Source organism: Pezoporus occidentalis, unplaced genomic scaffold (genome assembly GCF_034315485.1).
Source record: "Pezoporus occidentalis ecotype Australia unplaced genomic scaffold, CSIRO_AGI_Poc_V1 ctg272, whole genome shotgun sequence".
In the NCBI taxonomy this organism is placed as follows: domain Eukaryota; kingdom Metazoa; phylum Chordata; class Aves; order Psittaciformes; family Psittacidae; genus Pezoporus; species Pezoporus occidentalis.
In genome coordinates this window covers 159,585-185,592 of record NW_026914632.1, presented here as the reverse complement: position 1 = coordinate 185,592, position 26,008 = coordinate 159,585, and the positions used below count along the sequence as shown (strand labels likewise).

General features: G+C 35.5%; 3 protein-coding genes across 14 annotated transcripts in view; 1 reads left to right on the top strand and 2 right to left on the bottom strand.

The window, feature by feature from the left end:
- CASK (calcium/calmodulin dependent serine protein kinase) overlaps positions 1-26,008 on the top strand; it is a 200,331-nt gene that overhangs the window by 83,052 nt on the left and 91,271 nt on the right. For all 11 annotated transcript variants that reach the window (XM_062624824.1, XM_062624830.1, XM_062624828.1 and 8 more), the window contains 3 exons: positions 38-143; positions 5,161-5,238; positions 6,146-6,218. In XM_062624824.1, the coding sequence (XP_062480808.1) occupies positions 38-143; positions 5,161-5,238; positions 6,146-6,218 (257 nt within the window). The remainder of the gene's footprint in view (positions 1-37; positions 144-5,160; positions 5,239-6,145; positions 6,219-26,008) is intronic.
- GPR82 (G protein-coupled receptor 82) lies at positions 12,448-15,355 on the bottom strand. Of its 2 annotated transcripts, none has more exons than XM_062624818.1 (2): positions 14,879-15,355; positions 12,448-13,626 (listed from the first exon to the last, which is right to left on the bottom strand). In XM_062624818.1, the coding sequence occupies exon 2, from the start codon at positions 13,591-13,593 to the stop codon at positions 12,604-12,606; it is 990 nt and encodes a 329-aa protein (XP_062480802.1). In that variant the 5' UTR covers positions 13,594-13,626; positions 14,879-15,355; the 3' UTR covers positions 12,448-12,603. The 2 variants fall into 2 exon arrangements, with proteins under 2 accessions (XP_062480802.1, XP_062480801.1); XM_062624817.1 differs by having other exon boundaries at positions 14,875-15,354.
- On the bottom strand, positions 21,174-25,741 carry GPR34 (G protein-coupled receptor 34). Its single transcript, XM_062624816.1, has 2 exons — positions 25,385-25,741; positions 21,174-23,709 (listed from the first exon to the last, which is right to left on the bottom strand). Exon 2 carries the CDS (start codon positions 23,684-23,686, stop codon positions 22,544-22,546), a length of 1,143 nt encoding a protein of 380 aa, XP_062480800.1. The 5' UTR covers positions 23,687-23,709; positions 25,385-25,741; the 3' UTR covers positions 21,174-22,543.

Here is a 26,008-nt window from a genome sequence, read left to right as displayed (position 1 = left end):
ACATATAGTTAATATACTACCTTATTATCGTCCACAGATCTGAAGAGAGAAGCCAGTATTTGTCACATGCTGAAGCATCCTCATATTGTTGAACTATTGGAGACATACAGCTCAGATGGAATGCTTTATATGGTCTTTGAGTTGTAAGTTTCTCTCATTGATTTTTACTTTTCTTTGTTGTTATTTCCTAAATAAAATCCTAAAAGTATGTCTGATTTCACCTGCATGTTTTGTGACTGAAGTCTTGAGTGGTATCAAATATTTATTTCTGGCAAGTACAGGTTGTCCAAAATAAAAAGAAGTTGTCACAGTGGCTAAGTGGCTAATGTCAGGCTGATTCTTTATAGCATGCTTTCTAAGGGCAGGCTTTGTTGGTGGCTGCTGTGTCCCTAATAGGGTACATGAAAACAAGTTAAAAATCTACTGATAGTTTTCATCTTTGGGTAACTGATGGCATTCTATTCCAATTGTGAAGTTTTATTTGGTTGTTGTGGTGTTTTGTTTTGTTTTTTTCCAGACTGTTGTTTCTTTAGCACTGCTTTTCCATTTACTAGATAAGAAAGGAAAGCTTATTGGAGTATTTAAATATTCTTGTGAATCAATATATCTGTTCACATCATAGGGAAACAGTCATTTGACTAAAACATGAGTTTTGGAAGCTTGATTGTAACAGTTTAGTTACCATCGGCGTAAGGAAGGGTGAACAAAACATGAGTTTTCAGCAGTGGACAAGCATTTTTAATAGACAATGAGAAACAAAAGGGAGGGCAGCACCTAAATTGACACATTCCTTCTTTCAGGGAAAAGTATCTGTCCTCCTTCAGTTAGGTGTTAGCTGACTGGGAAGGACAAAACCAAACATGCAGAATGCTAATTTGTGCATTTTCCATATTTGATCTTCCTTCTCTTCTGCGTATCTATGAGCTCTTCTTTTTATGTTCCCCATATATATGTTTCTAGTGTGCCTGGGCATGTGTGCTTATGCCTCTTGAATTTCTCTGATCTTTCTGCATAATGTTTTCTGATACATTTGTCCTGCTTATGTTGAAGCAAGCCATATCATGCCAGTGCGTTAGGTCTAATCAGCATGTCCACTAGACCCAAGAATTTGTCTTGAGATGTGCACTCAGTAATTCGCACATCTTAGTTTTACCATTCGGGTAGAGAAACATTTAGGTGGTAATAGCAAAACAAATGATGTAAAGCTGTTGCTTCAAAGTCAGCGTCTTTTTTGATGAATTTATAAACTTGTGGTTGTGTGAAAAAACTGTTTTATGCTTTCCTTTCTGTAAGTTTTATTCAATACTTTGGTCTTTATTTTGTAAATCCCAAAGCGTGGACCAAGGAACTTTAATTATCCTGTTATGAAATAATTAGGTACACCTTGGGGAGACATACCGTGATAATTAACAAGATTTTGAAATGGAAGAAAGGGTTTGCTTCTATTTTCACCATGCTGGTAGTTCAGAAATATGAGACAAAAGCAGTAATTATTTTTTAATGACAGGTCTATTATCATTTATGTTTGTATACATGAAAAGTAAGTCTGAACAATTAGCATTACTACGCAAATACTGTACCTGACTTCAGGCTACATGAAAGAAGGAAATATGAGGCTAAATGATATGAAGGATCATAATTCTTTGCCATTTCATAGTTCTTGTCTGTCTTGTACACTACAAAACATTACTCTTTTGTAACAAACAGTGGAAGAAAATGAGACAGGAGGAACACCTGTTCTCAGAATGCAGCAGGGAGTGGAAGAGTTGTGGGCACAATGTGTTATGCTTGAGGGGATGCTTTGGTAAAGTGATTCAACAGAAGACCAGTGTTTGCTGCGGATTAAGACTGCATTGTCTGAGTTTAATTGGGTTAGTGGCATAATAACAAACTTGTATTTAGTAGGAAAGCATCTCTGTATTTTAGGTAACTTACTTTGCCACATACTGTTTTCTGTTTGTTATGCTGTTATTATAACAAATTTAACTGCTTTGCAACAAAGTTGTCAGTAATAAAGTGTATTTTATTAGGGTCTATTTATCCTGAAATGACAGAAAAAGAGAAGACAGTACAGACCTGCAAGGAGCTATAAGGCCAGCTGGTGATAGGATATTAATGGGCCCGCAGGTGCTTTGCATGGAAATGAATGCAGGTCCAGCACATGAAATGTACAGAATAACCAAACCTAAAACTTTGTGCTATCAGTTGCACGTAAGTGCTACATAGGTCCACTGTTTTTTCATAAGCTGTAAGCTACATGGAGCAACTGCTACAGTGACCCTGAATATCTGGCTAAATCTATTGTTACAAAAAAGTACAAGTTAAATAAGCAAATGCAGCATATATCTGATAACGAGAGATTGTACCTCTCAGGAGAAAACACAACCTGCACAATTTTGAATTTTTTTTTTAATAAAAATTTTAAAAATTTAAAAAAAGTTCTTAGAAGCGCTGATGAACATGAGCAGTAGCAATGAAGTTTAACACCAAAAAAATGGCTATGTTTTTAACCAGTATTTATACACAGATTCAAGCAGGGTTTAGAATGGGACTATCGTGTCATGTTTCCAGTAGGTTGCAATTAGCCGTATGGTAGAAGCAGTTGGTTATAATAGGAGAAGCTCATGTGTAGAGTAGGAAGTAGATGCTGTACTGGAAAGTCTTATTCCTAAAGTAAAGCTATCATTTTAAAAGTATTTAGATGTTATTACATCATAAATGAGAGAGTATATGCCTGTGTCAAGTGATTTCCTCCATGTGCAGTCCAGCTGCTCCCCAGAAGAATGAGCTGTGTATAGGAAATAAGAGTTTCTGTACTTTTTGGTCTAATTTTCAGAGGTTACTATGTAGGGCTCTGAGAAAAAAAAATAAATACTTTATTTTTACGTTAATTTATGACAGTTTATTTGTAGTAAGTGAAGATAGCAAGCATATAAAAACTGTCCAAGTGAGGGAGAAAATGTTGTCATGCACAAACCTGTAGTCTTTCACCTTTGGGGGTTAGAACTAGATGATCTTAAGGTCCTTTTCAACCCTAACCATTCTATGCTTCTACGAACATATATGATACACAAAGCTCAGTAAACTCAGTTATGAGTAACATGCACAGTCTTTTACTTCCTTTTTTTTTTTAAATAATAATTCAGTTCTCTTAAGTAGTACTTTCTTATTCTTCATAAATAGATTTAAGTTGTAGGTAACATCTTAATAGGTCATCTGCAAATTCAAAGCTCTCATACCCCAGTATGAAAATGTAGACCTCGTCTGGAGTATACTGTTTATTCTTCAGAGTGACTATTAGCCTCAGAACAGATTTCTGCACTTAATATGGCTCAGAAATAAACTTTCTGAGGAGATTGCAACTTATCATCAGCTTTATGAAGAATAATAGAATGATTATCAGGGGGCACAGTAGCACTGATCAGAGCTATATAGAAAGAAATGTTTATCTAAAGGCCCGAGATCCAGGCACAGTTCTGCTAAAAGTATGGCAAAACCAATACTAGAATGGGAAGTTGGGGGACACAGCTCCTAGTAATACCCAAAACAATTCAGATGCGGTGGTGGTGCCTTTGAACTTCCTGTTCAGAGGTGTTTTGCCACTTCCAGTGTTGCCATAACGTAAACCGTCCCGGTCAGTTTATGTGGGTTCCGTGAGTGCCCTCTGCTGGTATCAGGTGATTCTCTCAGATGATGAGGGTGCTGTAATTTTACCAGCGTTTTTTGTTTTCAGCATGTGTATAGTTTACTTTAGTGGATTTTAACTTAACTCTTTTATTTTTGTGTTTTCACTTGCCTAAAGCTGACGGGCTTCACAAAACCTTGAGACTGCCTGATCTATCTCAAGTCTTTAATGCTCTTATATCGTAGAATCATAGAATCACAGAATGGCTTGGGCTGGAAGGGACCTTAAAGATCACCTAGCTCCAGCCTCCCTGCCATGGAACATCTTCCACTGGACCAGGTTGCTCAAGGCCCCATCCAGCCTAGTCTTGAGCACTTCCAGGGCTTTCAGATTTTGCAAAGTCATCTTTTTATGTGGTTGTGATATTGCTGAATTTTTACTTTGGTAGTGCACTGAACTCTCCGGGGTTTCTTAAAACTGAGGCTAACTATTGCTTTTCCTGCTGAAATCAGGACAAAATCTCAGGTAGATAAAAGGTTTCAGGTAAATTTAATATAATTGGGATGATTTAAGCCCTAATTATACACAAATTAAAATCTACTCTTAAAATAAGGCTGTCTTGAAAAAGTCGTCGGAGATTAACATATATCTGCCACGTTTTTGTGATTTTTCAGATCAAAACAGAGTTCATCTTAATGAAATAAAACTCTCACACATTACTGCTCACAGTTTGTAGCATTAAGCTTTTAATATCGATACAAAAGCTCTAGGTTTTTAATATCAACATAATTTAAACTGATTTTAAAATATTTGCAAAAAAAATCAAACTGCCACTTACTGTTACAAAATTTAAATTAAAAATGCTAGTATGTTTAAGTGGGAGAGAGAAATGCATGTTAAAGACTATTCTGGTTATAAACAGTTTAATAGAAAAGTTAGTGTAAATGACAGACTTGGCTCAGTGTCTTAGCAACTATTGATACTGCTAAAAATCTTGGGTGCCTCTGGATCTTTATTCATCTGTATATTATAACAAGCCAGAGTGAAATTAGTCTTCTAAAGAGTTCTGCTGCTTCATGAGAATGACACCTCCTTATTTTTGGTAGTCAAACATACATTTTGTATGTTCTACAGCGTTTGGTGTGGAGCTCTGGTTTCAGTTTGCTTTCCCATCTAACTGAAATAAATTGTTGGGAGGAAGCACTGAAAGGGAGATTAACGTGAAGGTTTTTTCGCAGTGAGCTATCTAAATCCAGACTTACGTTGTTCTCATTGAACCTGACCCCATTGCTGCTATATCGTACCCTGTATAGTACAGCACATTGTACTGGTTTATGACATGAGGACCATAAAACATCTAACCTGTGGCAAGCCATATTGTATTAGATTGCCTATTAAATGCTTTTCTAGTTATTAATGCATTGAACATGTATCCAGAGTATTTTATGTAATTGCAGTAAACAGATTTTTTTGAGCCTTTTTACATAATTGATTGTAGTTATCTGTTTTGAGCACTTTTCCCTTTTTACCTGCAGTATGGATGGAGCAGATCTGTGTTTTGAAATTGTGAAGAGAGCAGATGCTGGATTTGTGTACAGCGAGGCTGTAGCCAGGTATGTATTGTAAATTTAATTAATCACACAGGACACATAAATGGAAAATAATGGAATATCCTGTAGTAGCTAAAAGTTGGAATACTATAAGGAATCCTGTTTCAATAGTCTGAATGTTTATTGCAATAATTAGCATAACAAAGGTAGATTTCTGGAACATTTTGTCATTTAGTTGTATATTTGCATGGGGATATTGAATAAAATAGTATTTCATATACAATACTTAATCCTTTGCCTTTTATGGATCTCTCAGACAATGGCATTAGGTGACTTGCCTGACAGGTGTGAATTTTACTGCTCTTGCTAGATGCTCTTGCTCATCTTTTATATATGTATAATCATATGTTTATGGTCACTTCAACTTCACTTACGAGGTGAACTAAAATCAAATAGTCTATGTAATTACAAAAAGGACAACAAAGCCCAGCGTCCTCATGGTATGGTCATTGAGCTCAAAGCCCATGAGATTCTCTAGATTTTTTAGCATCACAGAAACCAGGTTGGAAAAGACATCAAGAGGCCTCTATTTCAACATCCTGCTCAAGGCAGGGTCAACAATGCATTTGGATCATGTGGCTCAAGGTTTTGCCCAGTGGCATCTAGAAAACCTCCAAGGATGGAGATTCCACAGCCTTCCTGGGCAACTTGATCCAGTACATAATTATGTTCCTAGGGAAAGGTGCTTCGATATCACCAGCTGGAACCTCCCAAGAGCAAGGATTTATTCCTTCAGCACATATTCATATTTATTGTTATAAACACAGACTCCATTCTACTGAACTGTGTATATTTAAGGTTAAGTTGGTTGATTAGCTTTATGTAGTTAGACTCCTAAAACTTAGTTTGTTATGTGTGTATAGTAATTTTTCCTGCAGGTTTGTCACGTATAATATCTTTGTTTTTTCAGTCATTATATGAGACAGATATTGGAAGCTCTACGTTACTGTCATGATAATAACATAATTCACAGAGATGTGAAGGTAAGGGATTTAAATACTTTCATTTTTCTTTGCCACAGTAGTACAAACTACTGAATTTTAATTTCTGTAATTTAGAGGAAGGGAAAAGCTCTAGAAAGGGATGCAGTGTTTGTTACGTGTGTGTTTACTCTAATGTGTCATGTGAGATTAAAGCCCATCTCTAATTCCATCAATATAGAACATTTAGGAGGTCTTTATTCACAGATTGCATGTGCATTTGATTGCAACTTACTTTGAGAGTCAATTTAATTTCTAGTTTTTGAATATTCATATGAAATCTGCTTCAATTATTTTCTTGTTAGGAAAATGCGTATATAAATTAATTGCATAAATTAAACTGGCATTGGTAGATTAATAGCATCATTTGATAGCATAATGATAGTCTTCATCCAGACTAAGATTTCAGAGAGACACACATGCTTAAATGCTACAAGTTTGGTAGTATTATCTACTTTTTTAAAGCAGTCTAAAACATTTGTTATTATTATGAAACTTCTCTAATACAGACAAGTTTGGGAGGAGAAATACAGTGTTTAAGAACAATGTATGTACATACTCTTTTTGATCTGGTGAATTTTGTATTATTTCTATGGATATTTATGGAACTAGCTTATTCCAAAGTAATGTAAGTAATAAGGAGTTTTAACCTAAGTCGATTTGACTCCCTTTAATTTGAATATATATATTCTTTGTTAATACCGATAGTTATTCCCACTTGTTTCTGTGAGAGTTTGCTTTTATCCAAAGTGAGTCAAGCACTCTTGGAATTAATAGGAATTCTAACAAGCTCCGATGCTGCTGTTTGAGAAGTGAATCTTGGGGTTTAGTGAATAGAGATGATTGAGAGAGTGTAAGCTGTCCTTTGAACTTCTACAGGTAATCTGTGACAGAAGAGACTATGGACGCTGAACTGGTGATTTAATTTAAGGAGTCTTTTGGTCTTGTGTACATGGCATTACAGACCTTTCCCAATCTCTTTTTCCTTTTTTTTCTAAAATCAAGAAAACTATTCCATGTAATAGGTTGTTTGGCTTTTTCTAAGTTTGGTATTTTAAAAGTAATTTCTTACAGCAAATTCTAAAGACAGTTTCTTAATTGATGTTAGAATGTCTCATTTTGTTCAGTCTTGAAGGTTCTAGATTCCTTTAATTGTTCTTTTTTGGTACCATATGAGAATTTCAGGATCAACATCATCTTCATGTTGCTGTGTCTTCCTGAAAGCTGCGCCTGTTTTGGTTGGACTGTGTTCTTGAATAAAAACAAATTTCAGCTTTAGGGGCCTCTAAGGGAGGTCAATTTTACTGAATGTAATTTTGCAGTTTATCCAGATTCTTAAAACTCTGAAATCACTGGCTTTGTTAAATATCATCCTTAAAAATAAACCTGTTTAAGTACATGAGTGAGCAAGATTTTTTTCATGTATTGCTTTAAAGTAGTGTAAACCGGCAGTGTTTCATTTTGGCAAAAGCAGTGCAGAACTATAGGATTTGGGTGTAGAACATATTAAGCTAACTGCAGTGTCCCAGCTCTAGATGTCACTGTAGACATTGCTTTGAAAGAAAGACAAAATGACCACTTTCTGAATTACCTGAATGGATGAAAGTAAATTAATTATAGAAGGGTTTGGATTGGAAGGGGCCTTAAAGATCACCTAGTTTCAACCTGCCTGCCATGGGAAGGGACACCTCCCTCTAGATTGGGTTGCCCAAATCCCCATGCAAGCTGGCCTTGAACACTTCCAGGAATGGGAATCCACAACTTTCTTGGGCAACCTGTTCCAGTGCCTCACCTCTCTCATGGTGCAGAATTTCTTAATTATACCTAATCTAAATCTATCCTCTGTCAGTCTAAAGTCATTCCCCCTTGTCCTATCACTACATGCCCTTGTAAAAAGTCCCTCTTCAGCTTTCTTTTAAGCCTTCCTTAGGAACTGGAAGGCTGCTCTTCTTCAGGCTTAACAAGCCCAACTCTCTCAGCCTGTCTTCATAGAAGAGGTGCTCCAGCCCTCTGATCATCTTTGTGGCCCTCTTTTGGCCTTGCTCCAATAGGTCCATGTCTGTCTTATGCTGGGAGCTCGGAACTGAATGCAGTACTGCAGTTGAGGTCTCGTCAGAATGGAGTAGAGGGGCAGTATCACCTCCCTTGACCTGCTGGTCACACTCATTTTGATGCAGCCCAGCATATGGTTGGCTTTCTGGGCTGCAAGCACACACTCGTGGCTCACATTGAGCTTCTCATCAACCTGTTAACACAGATCTGTAATGTTGATATTGTCATACTACTTTTTTTTTACCCTCTTAAGCTTTCTGTGAATATTATTTTGAACTGCAAAATGTTTTAGCATTATCTGACATGCAAGAAAATTTCCATCTTACAGTCTCTTTAAGAATTAGGTGTCTTTTAGCCACTTTTGTGCTCCCTTAGCTCTTGACTAATTAGGAGATTTAAACAGGAATACTTAAATTTGCTGAATTCTGGTGCCAGAAACTTCAGCTGAATTCTGTGGCAAAATCTACCAAAGCTTCTGGAGCCCTATGACTGAAGCCTGTGATAAACTCCTGTATGCCCCAGGTTCACTTCTGATGACAGAATCAAAACATGAAAGCTTTCACAAGGTAGCCTGTAGTTCTCTTAATTTCCTTCACTGCTCTGAGAAACCAGATGCTTCTTGGGCCTCTCTATATCATTTGATCCCCTTCAGCGTTGCTTAAAGGCTGTATAATTGTTGACTGTTGCACCTTTGCTTTACCTTTGGTTAACATAATCTTTTGTTCATTCAATAATGCAGCAAAGTGGAAGACTAAGACAGCTGTGCATCAGAAATGTAAATGTCAAGAACTTTTTCCCTTACCACAATATTTATTCCTATTCTGCCATCCTAGTAATATAGGACACAGCCGTTCCTTTTATTCTTTCAGAACCTGTCAGAAATATGCAGAAGATGGCTACCAAAAGTAGCAACATTGAAGTGGGACCTTTTCCAATATAAAATGTTATTACACAGTAGTTTGTACACAAAATTATCTTTATGTGAGAGAACAGAAAAAAAAAAAAAAGGAAGTGGGAGTAATATGTGTCTGAAATGAGATGCTTGTCTTTTTCCATAAAATCCTTGCTAGAGTTTTGAGTACCAGTTGTCACTGAAGTCACTTTCTCTTGAGCTGTCAGCAATAGACAGAAATTAAAGTGTTTCATTAATATGGTCACTAAAAACTGATGAGTGGGAGAGAACCTTTGAAACAGGAGAAAGAATTAGGAGAAAAATTGCTTATATCTTTATTCTAAATTTCCACTTTGCTATATATTCTGTCCTGCAAAATAGTGTTTTCTCTCATGTCACCTTCAGGAATAAGAAAGTAACAAATTGTGTTAAATCTGCATTAAAGTGTTTTTTCCTCTTAAAATAAATACAGCTGAAAGTAGTTACTTTATATATGACAACATATTTATTACAGGCAATTATACATTCCTCAAGATTTATTGGAACTGAAAACAGGTAACCAAAATGTGCTCTATACCTGCAGTCTCTTCAAGAAGGATAAATAATGGTAGTATGCCTTTGCTACTCTTAATTGAAGGATACCACTGGTCATTGAACTTCCTTAAGTTCTGGGCTATAGCATTATTCTAATAATTATGATTTTAAAAGCTGAAAGTGGTGGGTTTGTTATAAATAGATGAACTTGAATATTTCTGTTCCTTATGGCAGATAATGTGGTGTAGAGTACCTGAAGTATCACTGTACATTTAGGATAATCACTTTTGGTCAGCAATCAGTATTTTAAGTTGCTGTATTCTCAGCATGTGAGAAAAGTTTCTTTGTCTTGTTTTGACAGTTCCACTGAGTTACCTGTTAGTAAGACTTGACACTGATCTTGGTAGAAGACTTCTGTGCTAGTTACTTAGAGCAGAATGTGATTCAGCTCAAGAAATAGACTGTTTAAGCATTGTATAACTCATAAAGCAGGACAGTGTTCTATAAAAAGTGTGTTTCTTCAGTGTTTATTGCAGATTTTTTCACCTGTTCATTTTTGCAATAACTTCAACCGGATGTGTTTTTTTCATCAGTAAAATATTGAGAGGTTTTACAGTCAGTCTGCAGTTAGCCTATATTGGGATGCTTATGTAGTATTTTATATAGTTGCAGAACTCCTCTTAGGAAAATACATTTTAATGTAACAGATACAAGAGTGATTTAGTCACGGTTGCAGGGGTTTTATCCTTAGTTCGGTCCAAATGCTCCAACTTCGTTCTATGATATCCATATAAGTTGGGTGCTTCTATATGTTTCTGTGATCAGTAAGATGATTGGTGTGCAACTAGAGTCAGGGCAAGCTCGTTGGCTAACTGTAGACATCCAAAATCTTTATTACAGGTTTATCTCAGTAGATAGGAACATTTGTTTCCAACATGTGATCATCTAAATAGATAAAACTGCTGGGGGGGAAAATACACAGATTCTTTTTCCAGAGAGTAGGACTGAGTGTTACACACTGTGCTGTGTGGCATTCACAAATCTCAGTTGGTCCGGGTGATCTGACTTGATTTGTGGGTAGATTTGCATGTTAATTTCTGCACTATACAGAACTTTAATTAACCATATGAATTCTGACAGCACAGTCAGTTACCACTTCTGTCATTCATTGCCTAAACTACTTGCAGTTAGGCACTTCAGATTTTGCCAGTAGAGTTCAATATTCTTATACTTCTGCTTTCAGGTGTATCTAGAAACTGAGTAGGGCTTGTACATGTGTGTTTGTGTGTGTTTATGTAAGTGTTTATATAACTACATAAAAAATAACCAGAATATAAGCTGTTGTTTAAGACCAATCTTTGAATATACAAACCAAGAAATCTGTTGCATTTTTCTTTCATTCTACTCTTTTCACTTTGGTATGGAACCTATTTTATGCTCTCTGAGAACAGTCAGTAACCACTGGTGCTTTTTCTGTATTTTCTAGAAGCTGTCATTGAGATCCAACAGCAACTGCTGCGTGAGGATTTCGTGACAAATTAAATTGTTAAAATGTTATTAAGGCTGTGAAACCAATGGCAGAGGTAGAATTAAGGTGTCCTATCTGGCCATGTTTTTCTGAGGAGCACTTCCTCATTCAGTCTAGACCCTGAAGCTCCCCACCTCTGTTTTTTCCGTTAAGTCACGCAGTAAACACCACGTGGGTATCCTATGAAACATGGAATCTCTAAATGCTGTTATGGGTAACACTGTATTAAATGAAGGACTACGTTCCTGTGATTTTCTGTCTTTTTCATTTGCAACTTTTTTTAACTTCTGCAAAATACAAAGCAGCTGTCAGATGATATGAAGTCCTGGGGTCCCCCCTAGAGAAGAACTCATATTTTGTGTTTCCTGACACTTGGGTGGTTTAATGTACGTGTCATGGAACTCAGTAGTGGGGATAGGAAGACAGAATTGCTCATTGCTATTTTGAAGTTTTGGGTGAGTGGTAGGATTTCTCAGAATATCTAATATTTCATAACACTTTTCCATTCAGTGAACTCTTGATCTCAGTTGCAAAGATTGTACAAGGGAAAAGACCATTATGTATTCTTAAATATCTTCTACAGAAATGATTCTGCGTAACTGAAATCTCCACTTAAGTCATCATAACATTCTAACTTCTACAGTTAGAACCCAACCGCAAAATCTCCTATTTTGCACTGCTCTCATACTGTTAATAATCATTAAATGTTTATCATTGAATATATTTTGGATACCTGTAAAGAAAAGCATTTATGCCTTCCTAATTAAACTGTAGAATTGACCTCACAAGATTAAACTAGGATTATTGAAATTCCCCATTAAAAAAAAAAAAAGGAATCAACCTTCTATCTAAATACCCATGAACAAAAAATAAGTGTTAATCTTGAATGTATTTCGTAGCTTTCTGTCCCTGCTTCTTTAGGCCTGTAATATGTGATTCAGTAATTGCAGAGAAAACATCTGCGTTTTGTTCACCCTTTTTTTGTAAAGGAAACCTGTGTCCAAATCCTGGGACTCTTTTATTGATAATAAAAAAGCACTGGGTCAGCAACTTCAGCCTAGTTTCTGCCTTCCACTGTCCATAGGTCAAACATAAAATGTCTTTTGCATTGTCTTTTTTGCATGGATAAAGGTGTTTACACAGTTCACTGTATAAATTACTTGGATATACGCATGGGATTTATTATGGCTAATGTTGATATAGCAAGCAAAATCATTCGGAAAAAATACATGTAATATGTTGTAATTTTATTTAAATATTTACCATTTCATACCAAAGTCTGGTTATAGGTAGTTAAAATGAGTTTACTGTTACTTATATGCTAATGAAACCTTTCCGTATTCCCTCACATTTCGAGAGTCTCTTCAGTGAAAACACCAGTTTTACATTTGTGGTGTGGCTTTTGTAAACAGGCCATAGAGACTTTTCTTAAACGTTTTATCTAACAGAAGGGTTATAACTGGATCTAAACTACTCTTAGCAGCAGCAAGACAAGTAAGGAAATTCTTAATTTCCACTAAATAGTTTAACCTTGGGCAGTCATTATTTGTAAGCAGTACATAAAAAATTGGCCTAAAAATGTGATACGGAAGAAAGCAGACAGTTAGTATCATCTGGATGACAAAAATGTTTCTTTTCACTGTACTGTAAATTAGATGTTTTTCTCCAATACATGTATTTTTCTGTATTTTATTCAGATGTCTGGTAAGAGAATAGTATGACAACACCACTGTCATAAAAGATACAAAAAACCATGAAGTGGCAAGAAAAGCTGCAATCATTGCAGCGAATTCACCAGCTTCTACCCTGATGTTGTAGCATCTGTGAAATTCTTCCTTAGTCCTTGCCTGGACATTATGTATTATAGCTATTACTGTTATGCAGAGCACAATAAGCCATATAATGATGCACAAATATTTAGCAAATTTTGGCTGACGAAACCTTGCAAGTACACATCTGTAGAAGTTTTCATTAACTGCTTGAGAGTATTGTACATCACTGTTTTTCTTCAGTGTTGCATACTGACTTAGAGCAATTGAACATAAAATTATAATCGTAACATACATACTGACATGCATAATAAGAGTCCCAAGGTGATTTGCTATTCTGCATGCTACACAGTCATAAGTCCATTGGTACCCTCTTGCAAAATAGGCAGCCAGAAATGGCATTGTGCTACATATAAGTAAATTTGCAGTGATGAGGTTTGCCAGGTAAATGTATTGTGTTCTTTTTGTGTGTGCTTGCCTTGAAAATATCCAAGCAGCAAGAATATTTCCCAAACTTCCAGCAGGAAATAGGCAAGAGTAGATGACTGGTAGAGCTACAGTAGTAGCTAGTGATGGCTGAAGAAGACATGTTGAATTTCTCATTTATGCTGTTTTTTCTTGAATGGATGATCAGAGCTGAAACAGAATTAAAAGAATTAGTCTTCTGTAATGTGCATCTAACATCTCTTTTATTCATTTCCCTTATTTTAACTGTTCTTCCTCCCAAAAGCCCCCCCCCCCCCCCCCGCTTTTCAGTGTTATTAACCACTGTTTGTCCTCTGGGGCTACCATCTTGAGTTTGCATAAGGTTACTTTTTGGGTGTTCTCTTCCACTGGGATTTTGTGAGGAAAAGCTGGCTGATGTTAAACCCCATAGATTTGACATGCATAGGATCTAACAAAACAAATGAGGAAACAGAAGGTTCAAGCTAGGCTGTAATAATAACTTGTGTGTTCTTAGTTTATTTCTCTTATGAAGCATCTTATGAAACATCTGTAACCTACTTTGGAAGCCACTTCTAGGCTATTTTAAGTTAAATAGGCAAAATAAGTGCAAAGAATTACTTTAACTGCCAAAATGCAGAGGAGTATCCAGTATCTCCACTTAAGTACAAATTAAACAGTGCATGATGCAGGAATCTGGCTAGATGCATCTATTTTTTGCTGATGTCTGTATCTAATGTTACTTTATTCAGAGCTCTAATCTTGCACATGCATTTTGCATAAATAATTCAGTTTGTATTTTTGAACATACAAAATGGTTGTTGAAAACGGCAATATATTTATTTTTTCCACCTTCAGTTTTCCATCTTTTCCTAGTTTCCAACTAAAAATAAGATATCAAAGCTCTATACAATGACTACGCATAAAAACTGGCATTTCATCTTACTGGCCTGTACTGAAGAAAGGTTTTATTGTCATACAGATACTATTTCAGTGAAGTGCATCATAGTTAGCTTTTGTTCCATACAAACTCATATTGAGAAAATTAAAATATTTCAGACTTAGACTGATAAGGGTTTTTTTTAAATAGCTGTAACCAAATGAACTTGGATATCAGAGAGAATTCTGTGTAGTGCTACAGTGAAAAGCCCAGACACAAGGTTGATAAGATAGCACAAAGTTGTAAAAGTCATATTTAAAAATTATGCTGTAGACCATGCGTAACAACTTACAAATCAACTTTTATAGCTGTTGCATTTTAGTGTACACAAAGTCTCGTATGGATTGTTGAACCAAGTACAGTAAATTCTTCCATTACAATTGAGTTAAATTCTTTTTTTTGTATTTTTTTAATTAAGTTATTTAAAAGTCTAATAATCATTTTTGTATCAATGCCCAAATTTGTCAGGTGAAACAAAGAAGTAGTAGTTTTAAGCTTACCTACACAAGCTGCAGGTGCCTTCCTTTGCAGAGAGGAAATTTTTCTGTCTTACTTCTATTTTATCTCCACTGTTGCACTGAAAAGGATGATACTTGAATCTGGAAAGTATAGTTAGACCAGTTTTCAGAATGTGCACTTTTCTTTTACAGGGTCAAAAACCAGATAGGCATTTAAAGTTCAGTCAAGATGATGTTAATCTGTGCAAAAAAAGGACTTTGAAATTAGTCAGGATGCAGCTCCATTAGAGAAATTAAAAGAATGAGATAGTGTGGAAGAGGGATTGTAACAGTCCTTTGGTCACGTAGGTGTGGCACAGAAACACCTTACAGTCCTTTATATGGTTCTTTTTTGGGGGGTGGAGGAATTGTTACTTTTGTTCTCTTTAGGACTGCCCACTTTCTAGAAGCTGGGGGAGGGAAATGGGAGAGAGTTGCTATTTTATGCATGAAAATTTGTTATTTTCACTTGTTACGTTTAACTGTTCTTCAGCTCAAAGAGCTACCGCAAAGCTGGCTTCTGTTCCTGAAGCCCACATGTAACAGTGCCGTAACCATGTCTGTCCTCATGTGGGTGACCAAATGACCACATCTCAGTTGTCTAGTCTGGTGATGTATTGTATAGAAATAATTTACAGCTGATGCATTCTGAGAATCAGTTGGGAAAAACTGACTCTCTTTCCTGAAATGTTATTTTATGTAAATGACTCAGAAGTGTACACAGGACAATTACTTTCCTCCACAGGGAAGGTATAATCACAGGTCAGTCAAATTCTGTCTGGTTCTGCAGAGCTTGAGACCTTTGAATTTCCTTCTGATACATCTGTGATTGTCAGATATGGCTTTTCTACAGCTAAAAATAAGTTCCTTTATGAGAACAGAGGCGATACCACATAAAAACTTCTGCAATTTTGATAAGGTTCTTGGTTTGTTAGTTTTGCTTTATGTTTAAACATACACTGTAGGAATTCCCTTCAGTGATCTGCTATGAACTTTATTGTTCAGTCTCATTATTAATTTTATTATTTTGTACTCAAATGATTCACAGGTGTGCTAGCCTCCTATTTAGACTGCATAGTTGATCTTAAGATTAAATTTAAGTGAGAAAACTTGCTGTGGAGTATTAGCAATCGGTTTGTAGTGCTGTAGTTAATTTGCATGTGCTTCAGTTCTTGTTCCTGTTAAATTTAGTTTTACCTTGTTTTCATTTTTCCACTTTTGAATGTATAATTATATTAGCATTTGTTCTAATGGCAAGAGTCTTGTATTAATTAAATATTTATAGTCTCTTAAGTAGTCTTAGAAGTCCTTGTTATCGTGGTGTTCCATCCAGGTTCAGACATGCATATCCTGAACATTTGCTAAGAGGAGGCATGCTAAGAGGAACAGTAGTGTGAGCAATTGCATTTAACAGGGTTTTTTTCATTATTATTATTATTCTGTTAGTTATTAACTGTAGCCTGTAGTATTTATAATTCAGTGACCATAACTCTTGCTGTAGAAAGAGATGCTACGTTTTTCACTGAATCATCCTATTATAATAGGTTATTATAGCGAATTACAGTCTATCACATTTCATTTTGTAACTGATTAGTGAGATGAGTAAAAAAGGAATGGGATATTATAACTGTTTTTTTTTTTTTTAAAAAAAAACCAAACACAAAACTTCAGAAATATTGGTTCTAAGCTATAGTGATCACCTTCATTATTCTTTTGGTGAACTATTGCCTTTCACCTAAGTTATAAATGGCATATTTTATGTAAAATATATTTGGTGATATTCAAATGGTACGAGTGCATCTTTCATACAATTCACTCTTAAGTTCATCGTAATGACTTCCACATGCATTCTTCTTCTCAGTTGTTTATATTTTCTGTACTCTACTGGCCACTTTCTGAGTTAAACATGTTACTAGATTTTATATGCCAGTAGGCAGCATATGTTGCATTTTGCCAGTGTATGAAGGCAACTTATTTTGTGGCCTGAAACCACAAAACCAGGGACATTCTGAGGGGTGAAAGGTATTTAAGCTAGCCTTCTATAACCCGTACTTAGCATGTATTGTAATATAATCATATATGACAGAGCAGTCCACTTGCAGGCTGCCTGGCCACTTCCTGTTCCCTCTGCCTGCTTGAGATGATAGAACATAGCTCAAGCAATCCCTTATCTCCTTATGCCTGTTACAAACCAAGTGGAGAACAGGACTGTTCCTGTTGTGCAACAGAGTATGTAATCTGTTGGCGCCAGTTGCTTCTCACAGAATGGAAGAAGGCAGCAGCTTGGTTACCTATGGCTCCCTTAGCAGACCTGTGGAAGACCCAAGTGATGCACTCAGTCTCTGTATCTTGAAGGATGGAAGGCAACTGCTGTGGGTAGGGCACATAAAAGTGTGCGACCCCGGGCATGGCTACTCTATGGACACTGAGGATGAATCATACTGAGCAAAGGTATAGCATTGGTATAGCATTCACCAAACATGCAGCAGCCTTTAATTTGAGATTTAATTTCATATACTTGGAATTTGAACTACTGTATGGCATTTAATACTAAGAGAAGTCTTTAAGATGCGCTGGCTACTACACAAGTGCAATCCATATTTTATTAAAAAAAAAATAATTTACCAAGTAGCTTGCCTAGAGCTTTGGTGCTTAGTTTTGTTGTGGATTTAAACATTACAATTGGAAGGTTTATTCACTGCATAAATTCTAAGGCAGATGTACTACAAAATAACTGTTTTCAGTTGGCCTTCTCTATGGGGAGAGTTACTGCAGAGTGCCATGGCTCTTCTCTGCCTGCTCATCAGCTTTCCATGTAGGCGTGACCCAGTGTGTAGGCAGCTCTTCTGACTTGATATAACGAGGATTTTAGCTCTAGTCACTCTGTGTTGCATATTGTAAGAAGTAATTATCAAAGCAAAATCATCTAACATCATGTTTAAATCTACTCTTGTTGACTCTATGCTGAATCAGTGAAGATAAAATGTTCAGCCAGTTTGAGCTGACTCTGTGCTTGCTGTTCACTAATGATTTATTTTCACCAGTTTAGATTCAGCAAACTATTCCCAGAATGAAAGTTCTTAATGTTATTTGATGAATTACAAGCATATGCGGTGTAACTGTGACATCCTTAGGGATGTAGGAATGGGGATATGTTATAATCATAGCTTCAGTTCTTTGGTTGTCATAAAATACGCAAAGTTAAGTGTTTCACAGGCTCCGGGTAGTTGTTTTACATGGGCAAAACACAAACCAAACAATGTCTTTTAGGCAGGAAAATTTAACTTCAAGTTGACAGTACTAACAAAAATAATCTTCCAACATATTCATTCTTGTATTTTTTCCCCAGTGACTTTCATTTTACAGCCCCCAGAGGTCTCTGGTATTTGCTTCTAAAAAAGCAGTGGCTGTGTATTGGTCATGGTGTATTTCACTTTTAATTTCAGAAATAGGTTTTTAATGTAAAAACTCTGTTGGTCATCATAGCCAAATAGGAAGCTTTCTCTGTTTTTCAGCACCATTCTATCATTTGTGTTTTTCCAAGTTAAATATGTTTGTGTGTAACAGCTTTTTGGCTTTTCCAGGTTCTTAAGCCTTTGTGAAAATGCAAAAGTAATAAAGCAAAACTAAAAAGCTAAAATGTGGCAGTAAAAGCAACTTGCGGTGCGAGGATTTTTCCTACTGATTCACTCTACAGGCAGTGAATGGCAACAGCTTTGTAGCACCTTCTCCTTTCTCTTGGATTTGACAGCTGGGATTTTGCTTAAGGGATGGAAAAAAGGGTGGCAGAGGGTTCCCAGTGCTACAGAGATTACGTTGAAAATATATTTTGATTGGTAAAGCATTATCAGTGGGTTCTTTTTCTCCATACGCTTCTTTTGTATTGTGCAGCACAACTCCCTCCTCTCCACCCTGATCTGTATGTGGTTTCAGAGAGAACATTAAATTAAAGCATCCATATGGGAGCTTTCTATCTCCAGGTCTAATACGACTCTCACTTGTTTACCACTGATGTAAGTTGCACTCCTCTTTTGTGGTTTCATTGACTGATGTTGTGAGGGAAATTGTTCAACTAAATTTTCTTATGTTATCAAAAAAAAACAAACAAAAAAACAAAACAAAAGCTGTTTTGCCCCCATGAAAAATGTTAATCTTCAAGTTAAAGCCATAATTACAGTTAATTTCAGTGTGAAAATAAAAGGTGGTGTTGTGGTTTAACCCTGGTAGGCAGGTAAGCCCTTCAGCCACTCACTCAGTCCCCCTCAGTGGGAGGAGAATCAGAAGGGTAAAAGTGTGAAAACCTGTTTATCATTTCTGTCTCTCCCCTTCCTGTTCTTGTGGCTGCTCTGCTGCAGAACAGGCTGCTGCTTCTGATGCTCTCTCCAGCTCCCTTGTACGTACTGTGGTCAAATCTGTCGTTATCGTGAGCCCTTTGAGCCCCATGTTAGGTGCAAAATGGGTTGTTGTAGTTTAATCCCAGCCGGCAGCGAAGCCCCACACAGCTGCTTGTTTACTCCCATAACAGTGGGCTGGGGAGAGAATTGGTAAGGTAAAAGTAAGAAAATCCATAGTTTGAGATAGAGTTTAATAAACTGGGGGAGAGAGGGAAGATGTTTCCTATATGACCATGCTGTCTGGTTTCAGATCCCTTTCTAAGCCAGTTGATATATATGACTTTTAACATCTTGAAGCAGTGATTTACATAGCGGTGGAAATTCATCAGTATTTTCACTTGTCTGGTTGCTTTTTAAGGTTGTTTTTTTGTTCTAACTGCTACTCCATTAATGTTATACTCTGATAAAGATAGTACAGTCATACCAGTTCCCCTCTTCTGTGCCATACCTGCTGTTACACAATTGTGTTCCCGTTCAGATTTTCATTTCTGGGGTGAAGAGTTGATTTATTTAATGTAGTCTGTATAGAATTTGTGTCATATAAATTACTATCACAATTATGACTTCTCAGGTTTTTCCTCCTAATTTTGACAGTCTCTTTGCTCTTTCATTGCTGTTGAGCAGAGTTATATCTTGAAATTTTTTTAGGCTTGACCACCCTGAATAATTGTGTGTTGTTTGAAAACTTTGTCATCTCCTTACTCTCACTCATTCCAGATCATAGTATTAAATGTGTTCGTAAACATATCTATTTGCAGGTTCTCTGGGAATATAATGAAGAAAACTGACTATGTATTTCTAAGCTTTCTTTCCAATTTTTAACCATTTCTAAAACAAGAATTAACATCTAACATCTTAGCATTTTTTAGAGCCTTCATTAAACGACTTTGCTGAAGTTCAGTTACACCATATCACCTTTACCTCAGTGTTTCTCAGCTTTTCCACAGAGCTACTCTGTTACTGATTTTTCTAGGATGTGGCTTCCCTCAAACAAATCTACTTGCTTTTGCCTAGGGTACCTTATACATAGAAGCTTGCCTAATTTTATTTGTCTTTATAGGTGCTATGAATTTGCCTAACACAAGCTACTAGCTCCTGAAATGTCTTTGTAAAATTTGGGTCATATTTGCTGCTTATACACAGAGGCTGATTTAAGCAAAAGATGATTCTCTATTGAAGTGTTTAGTGTATATCATTATTGTGTAGTCCTGGGAAAGTGTAACTTTTCAGTATTTCTTCTAAAACCTTGTTTTTTTTCTGAAACCTTGTCCATTGAGACTGTGTATAGCTTCCTTGGTGCTCCTTCTCTACAATCTGTAGAGAACAGCTGTCATGCAGAACACATCTGATCAATACAAATAAGAACATGCTAACTAGATTACACTGTTAAAATCATTAAAAACAAAACAGCCCACATAATACTATTCAGATGATGGACCAGAATCTTGAACTTGTACTGCATGACTATTTTCCTGTTGTCTTTTTATGTATTTAGTTGCTTCCAAAATAGTATTATAGTAACCGAATAAGCATTACATATTTTACAAAAGTATGCCCAGAATACTAAGGTCTTCTTTTTTGTCCTGTGGAACATATTCCTATTTGCCTTTGGCTCTAAAAGTCTCATTTGTTTCATTGAAGCCCTGTACTGTTGATCTTCTGAAGAGCTCTTAGTCTATTTTTGCAACCATGTAGTGTTCAGGAATTGCATTTTTTATAAATGAAAGCTCTGGTTTTAACAGAACACTTCCTTCAAAAGAATTTTAGAATTCAAATTTTGTTAAAGCTGCACTGAGATGTTTGTGTCCATCCTCTCCCATGTTCCCACCCTGGTGATCAGTGTCATTAATCAACTACTTATAGTAGAAAAAATACAGGCAAGGAAAGAATGACAAGCTAATGTATATATCTTGTGAAATGATGGTTTATAAGCTCCACTAGATTTCCCAGAGTTGATGTAACTATGTAGAACTACTATACTGCATAGCAGAATTGCAAAGGATGAGCAACATGCTATTCCATGCACTTTACAATTACAGAGCCAAAACAGTTCTTCAGCATACATGAAAAAAGATGATAAGATGATAAAGATCATGAAAAAAATACAATGCAATTATTGTGAGAATCAATCAGAAATCATCGTACAAATATCTTACTTGCCAAAAAAAATCCAGTTACCATTGTACTTATATAAAAAGTACATGCTCATAGGCATCTCTCTCTTGAACATTAAGAAATCCTACCCTTTTTTTGTTTAAAAAACCAACAAAAAAAACCCCACTGGCTGGTCATTGTAATTCGTTTCACATGTTTATACCCAATTTCACCAAAACTGAATGAAGTAAAATCACATGAAAATTAAGCCAAGTTTATATAGCAGAAGTGTTATGTTTACTTTGCTCAGTGTGAGTTTTATGAGTAACTTTTGTAAAACCAGAATATTGTACAGAATTAGTAAAAATCCACAAATTTTGTCAGAGGTTTGGCATAAAAAGTGACATGATCCGTCAGAGAAGTTACTGGTAGTAATATTAAAACTGACTTCTTTACATCAGCTTACTTGAGCAACACTGCTTGTATGTGTTCAGGATAATAAATCCTTATTTTATGGAGCTTAACACTTAGTATTTAATTGGTTCACCTTTCTAGCCTTTAAGTTGTTCTTGGGATAAAATGCTTGCTATTTAATAAAATTAAGTGTATCTTCTGTAATTATAACTGAATTAATGTCAGTTATATTCTTCCTCATTTTCAAACCATGTGTGTTACTGAGCTGTCAAATATTTTCTTGGAAAAAATACTTCTATAAATGTAGTTAAAAAGCTGATGTATTTGAAACCTATTAAAACAGAGAAGTACATAAAATCTGTAATGATTTATATAGCTCTTTTGAATAGGACACATTATTTTTTACAAAATTCATTATTTACATACAGAAGTTTGTTATATTAATGTCTATATACAAGATTCTTTATACGTGTTCAATCCACTTCATGGAAATTTCCTTAAAGAGTTAGTGTTCTAGTTTAGTCCAACAGAAGATGTCTGAGAACTTCCTATTTTGTTTTCTTGGATAAACAAGAGTGAAGTACTTCTGAAAAGCAACTTCTTATTTTCACAAACAGAAGTAAGACTTCTCGTTTTTTTTTTACCAGGAAGAAAGAGGCAGGATTAGTAGCTGTACAGTATAGCATTTGGTAATCTTAAATTGATGTGATGATGAATTGATACAAATCCTGAAGCAACAGAGAAAAGTTATTATCCATTCCTTTAAACAATCAAATCAGAGATTTCTTCTTTAAAGAACTTGAGTGGGGAGTGGTAGTAGAAAATCGCTCTTGTGTATATTGTCCAAGTTTTATTTCTGAAGTACTTTCCAGTGCTAGGCCTGAATCTCCATGAAGTCTTCTGCAGATAAGTTGGAATACAGTCTTACGGACACTTCTGGACATTAGGAAATACATAACTGGGTCTAAGCAGCTGTTAAAAGATGAGAATATGAGCATCACCTCATTGCATTTGTGAATGATTTCCTTCCAATGACAAGATGGATTTTGTAACTGTGATGTAATGTAGACAAACCGGAATATGTGGTAAGGAACAAAACAGATGGTGAAAATAATGAGCACAATGAAGGAGTTCCTTGCTGTCTGGGTGTATTTTCCAGCATTGGGAAAATTTGCTCTTTTCCTCGAAATTTTCAGGAGGTTCTTAGCAATTTTAACATACGAAAGTATCAAAAGGAAAAAAACTATCCAAAAAATGATTACAATAACATAATTTAAAATTGCTTCTGTCTTTGCATTGTGTTTATTTCGGTAATGAAAGCACATGGTAGAATTGCTGTTCTCACTCTTAAAGAAAGATGGTGCAACTACTATTGTAAATCCTGTTAGTGCGATTGCCCACACCGTACAACAGATATGTATACTTCGTCTAGTAGTTAACATTTTAGGGCGCTTCACAGACTTATTTATTTTTACATAACGATCTAGACTGATTAGTCCCAACAGTACTATGCTAATGTACATGTTCATATAAAATAGAGTTCCTACAATCTTGCATAAAATCAGTCCAAACAGCCAGGTGTTTTTGGTAACATGATAGAGTATTCGGAAGGGAAGACAGAAGATCAGCAGAAGGTCTGCAATGGCTACATTTAGCAAGTAAACTTGGATAGAATTCCTTTTCTGATGAATGCACAGGAAAGCAAACAGGGCTATAATATTTCCAACCAATCCAACGACAAAAATAATAGAGTAAAAAACTATCAAAGCAAGTGACAGTGAGTTGTCATCTAAGGAACAAGTGGCATTGTTTTGAATTTCTGAGGCATTTATGGCCAGGTTAGGTAGGTTACTCCAAAAGTCCTCCTTGTATGGAATAATGGTCAGTAAATCAGCTGAAGCTGCACCCATCATTTGTGAGGATTTTTTTAGCTGTTCTGTAGGAGTGCAAAGAGAAATTGTAAGAATTAATCACCACTGGATCATTTTCATGTGTTTGTTTGCTTTATTGCATACAGTCTTATGTGATATAAACATTAAAGGAAATTGCCAAAACAAGTAAATGCACCGAAGTATCATTGTAGCTGAGTAGAAGGACTTTCAGATAGGTATCATGATACAGTGTAAGTCTAGAATAACCAGCTCCCTGTTTTAGTTCACAAAAAGTACACAAGAACAGATGCTATAGAATACTCATATCTTTGTTATTGTTTTCAAAATCAACTATTATGGTTTTCTGCAAACTTTATACTTTTTTTTTGTTTGTTTTTTCTATAAGTACAAGTAATTTTAAGTTCAGATGTTAGGATTTCTCTTTCTAACACAGAAAACTTTTTAATTAAGATGCAAGAATGGGTAAGCATAACTAAGTGAAGTATTCTCAGTGTTGATACAAAGTACTTAGAAATATATCAAAACAATTCTAAACTCATCAGTATTAATTTTAAATAAGTGCCCAGGATCTCTCCCATACAAGTCACCAGTTTTCAATTAGAAAAGCAATTGTAAATTAATATTTATTCAGCTATGTCATCTGTTAGAAGTAACACTATGAGCTTGTTTTCAATACTTTATATCTTCATGTAAATTTAAGTATTTTTGCCTTACCTGTTCACAAATGAATATTATGCAAAGAAACTAGTATTAGCTGGAAGTCACATTAATGCAGTAACACTGTTTTCACATTTTCCTTGTTTTCGTTGTTTCCTTTGTTTTAATTTCAAAGTTTTAAATTTCACTAAGCTTACTTTTGACCAGGAAGGTACAATGTAGAAGTTAAAATCAGTTTTGACCAAAGAAGGAAAAACAAAAAAGTGTGTGGTTAAGAGATCAGAACTAGCTGTTTAGAGAGATGGTTAACTGATTAGTAATGATACTTTGTCCTCAGTTTGTATTTCATAGTGATAAAAGGTTTCATAAATAAGTTTGCTTTGAATTTTTTCATTTTTAAGTAGCAAGCTTTTTTCTCCTAATCCCACAAAAACTATAGAATTGGTGTTAAAATAGCTTTTCATTTGCATGCTATGTCTAAAAAATGCTAATTTACATTTAAATGTGTGACATGGCTACAGCAGTGAAAATGGCAGCACTTTAGATAAAAATCTCAGTAAGAATTAATGCACATACAGAATCTGTATGATTGAGAGGACAGACTAAAATATTTTAAATGTGCTATGTAGGTTGACCTCACAAATGTATTAAATTTGTACAATATGCTAGCAGTTTAAAAAATATTCCTGTTTTCATATTGTCCAGGCAAGATGTAATTTTGAAAGTTTCATTAAAAAAATGTGATGCTTTCAAATACATCTTGAAACCTATCTACTGCTAGAATTTCTTGTTATGATCCTTTTCTGTAAAAATGATTGATACCATAACTTGCAAAGTATTGACAAGTTTTAGGTCAATGAGAGTGAAAAATCTATTACATTGCACATGCATTAGAAATATAACTTTTCACTACCATAAGTTTTGTCGCCTGGAAGCAAACAGGCATGCTTAACCCTAGGTGTATTTAAGAAAAAGTTTGAAGGTCAATAGTACTTTTGCAGTTAAATGACATTTAATAGAAATCTGGTTTAATATGGGTAAAGTATAAAAGAAGACACTTACCATTTATATATTAAGAACTTCTGCTGATTTTCAAAACCCCTAGTGAAGACAGGGAGGAGTAACATGCAAGTCCTCTTATTAGAAAGCTAAATCACCAGCTTCTCTATGAAAGTGATAAGAATCAGCTGACATAGTACAATTAGCAACAAGGGGAAGTTTAACTAGTGTTGCAACTGGGTTTTTTTTAAATGTGTTTTAACTAGCAAAACTCAGTTTATTGAAAAGATCAGTTTTGCTGTTAATTTGGGGTTTGCTGGGAGACATTCTATAATAAAATTTCTCTTGAGTTGGAGATTTGGATTTTTTTATTTTATTTTTTTCTCAGAAATTTTGTTTCTGGTGAGCAGTGTCAGTGGCTTCCTTTTTGGGTGACAGTTATGTTGGTGCATTCTCTCATCTTTTTAATATTGTCATGGAAGTTGATTAAAGATAAATCACCACAGTAAAATGGTACATTTTGCTTATGTTGGTGTAGTTGTTCCATCTACCTACTTCTTGCCTGGGGTTAGAAGTTTGAGGTTGATCTTTTTTCCACTCAGAATGGCAGTGATGAGAGATTGTGAAAGTGCCCTAAGTGGTGTGGCTTAAGAATTTCAACAAGGCAGAAGGGGGATACAGTGTGCT

Excerpts from the sequence above, each read along its gene's own strand:
- GPR34 (XM_062624816.1), bottom strand. The coding sequence starts at position 23,686 with ATGATGGGTGCAGCTTCAGCTGATTTACTGACCATTATTCCATACAAG.
- GPR82 (XM_062624818.1), bottom strand. The coding sequence starts at position 13,593 with ATGAGAAATTCAACATGTCTTCTTCAGCCATCACTAGCTACTACTGTA.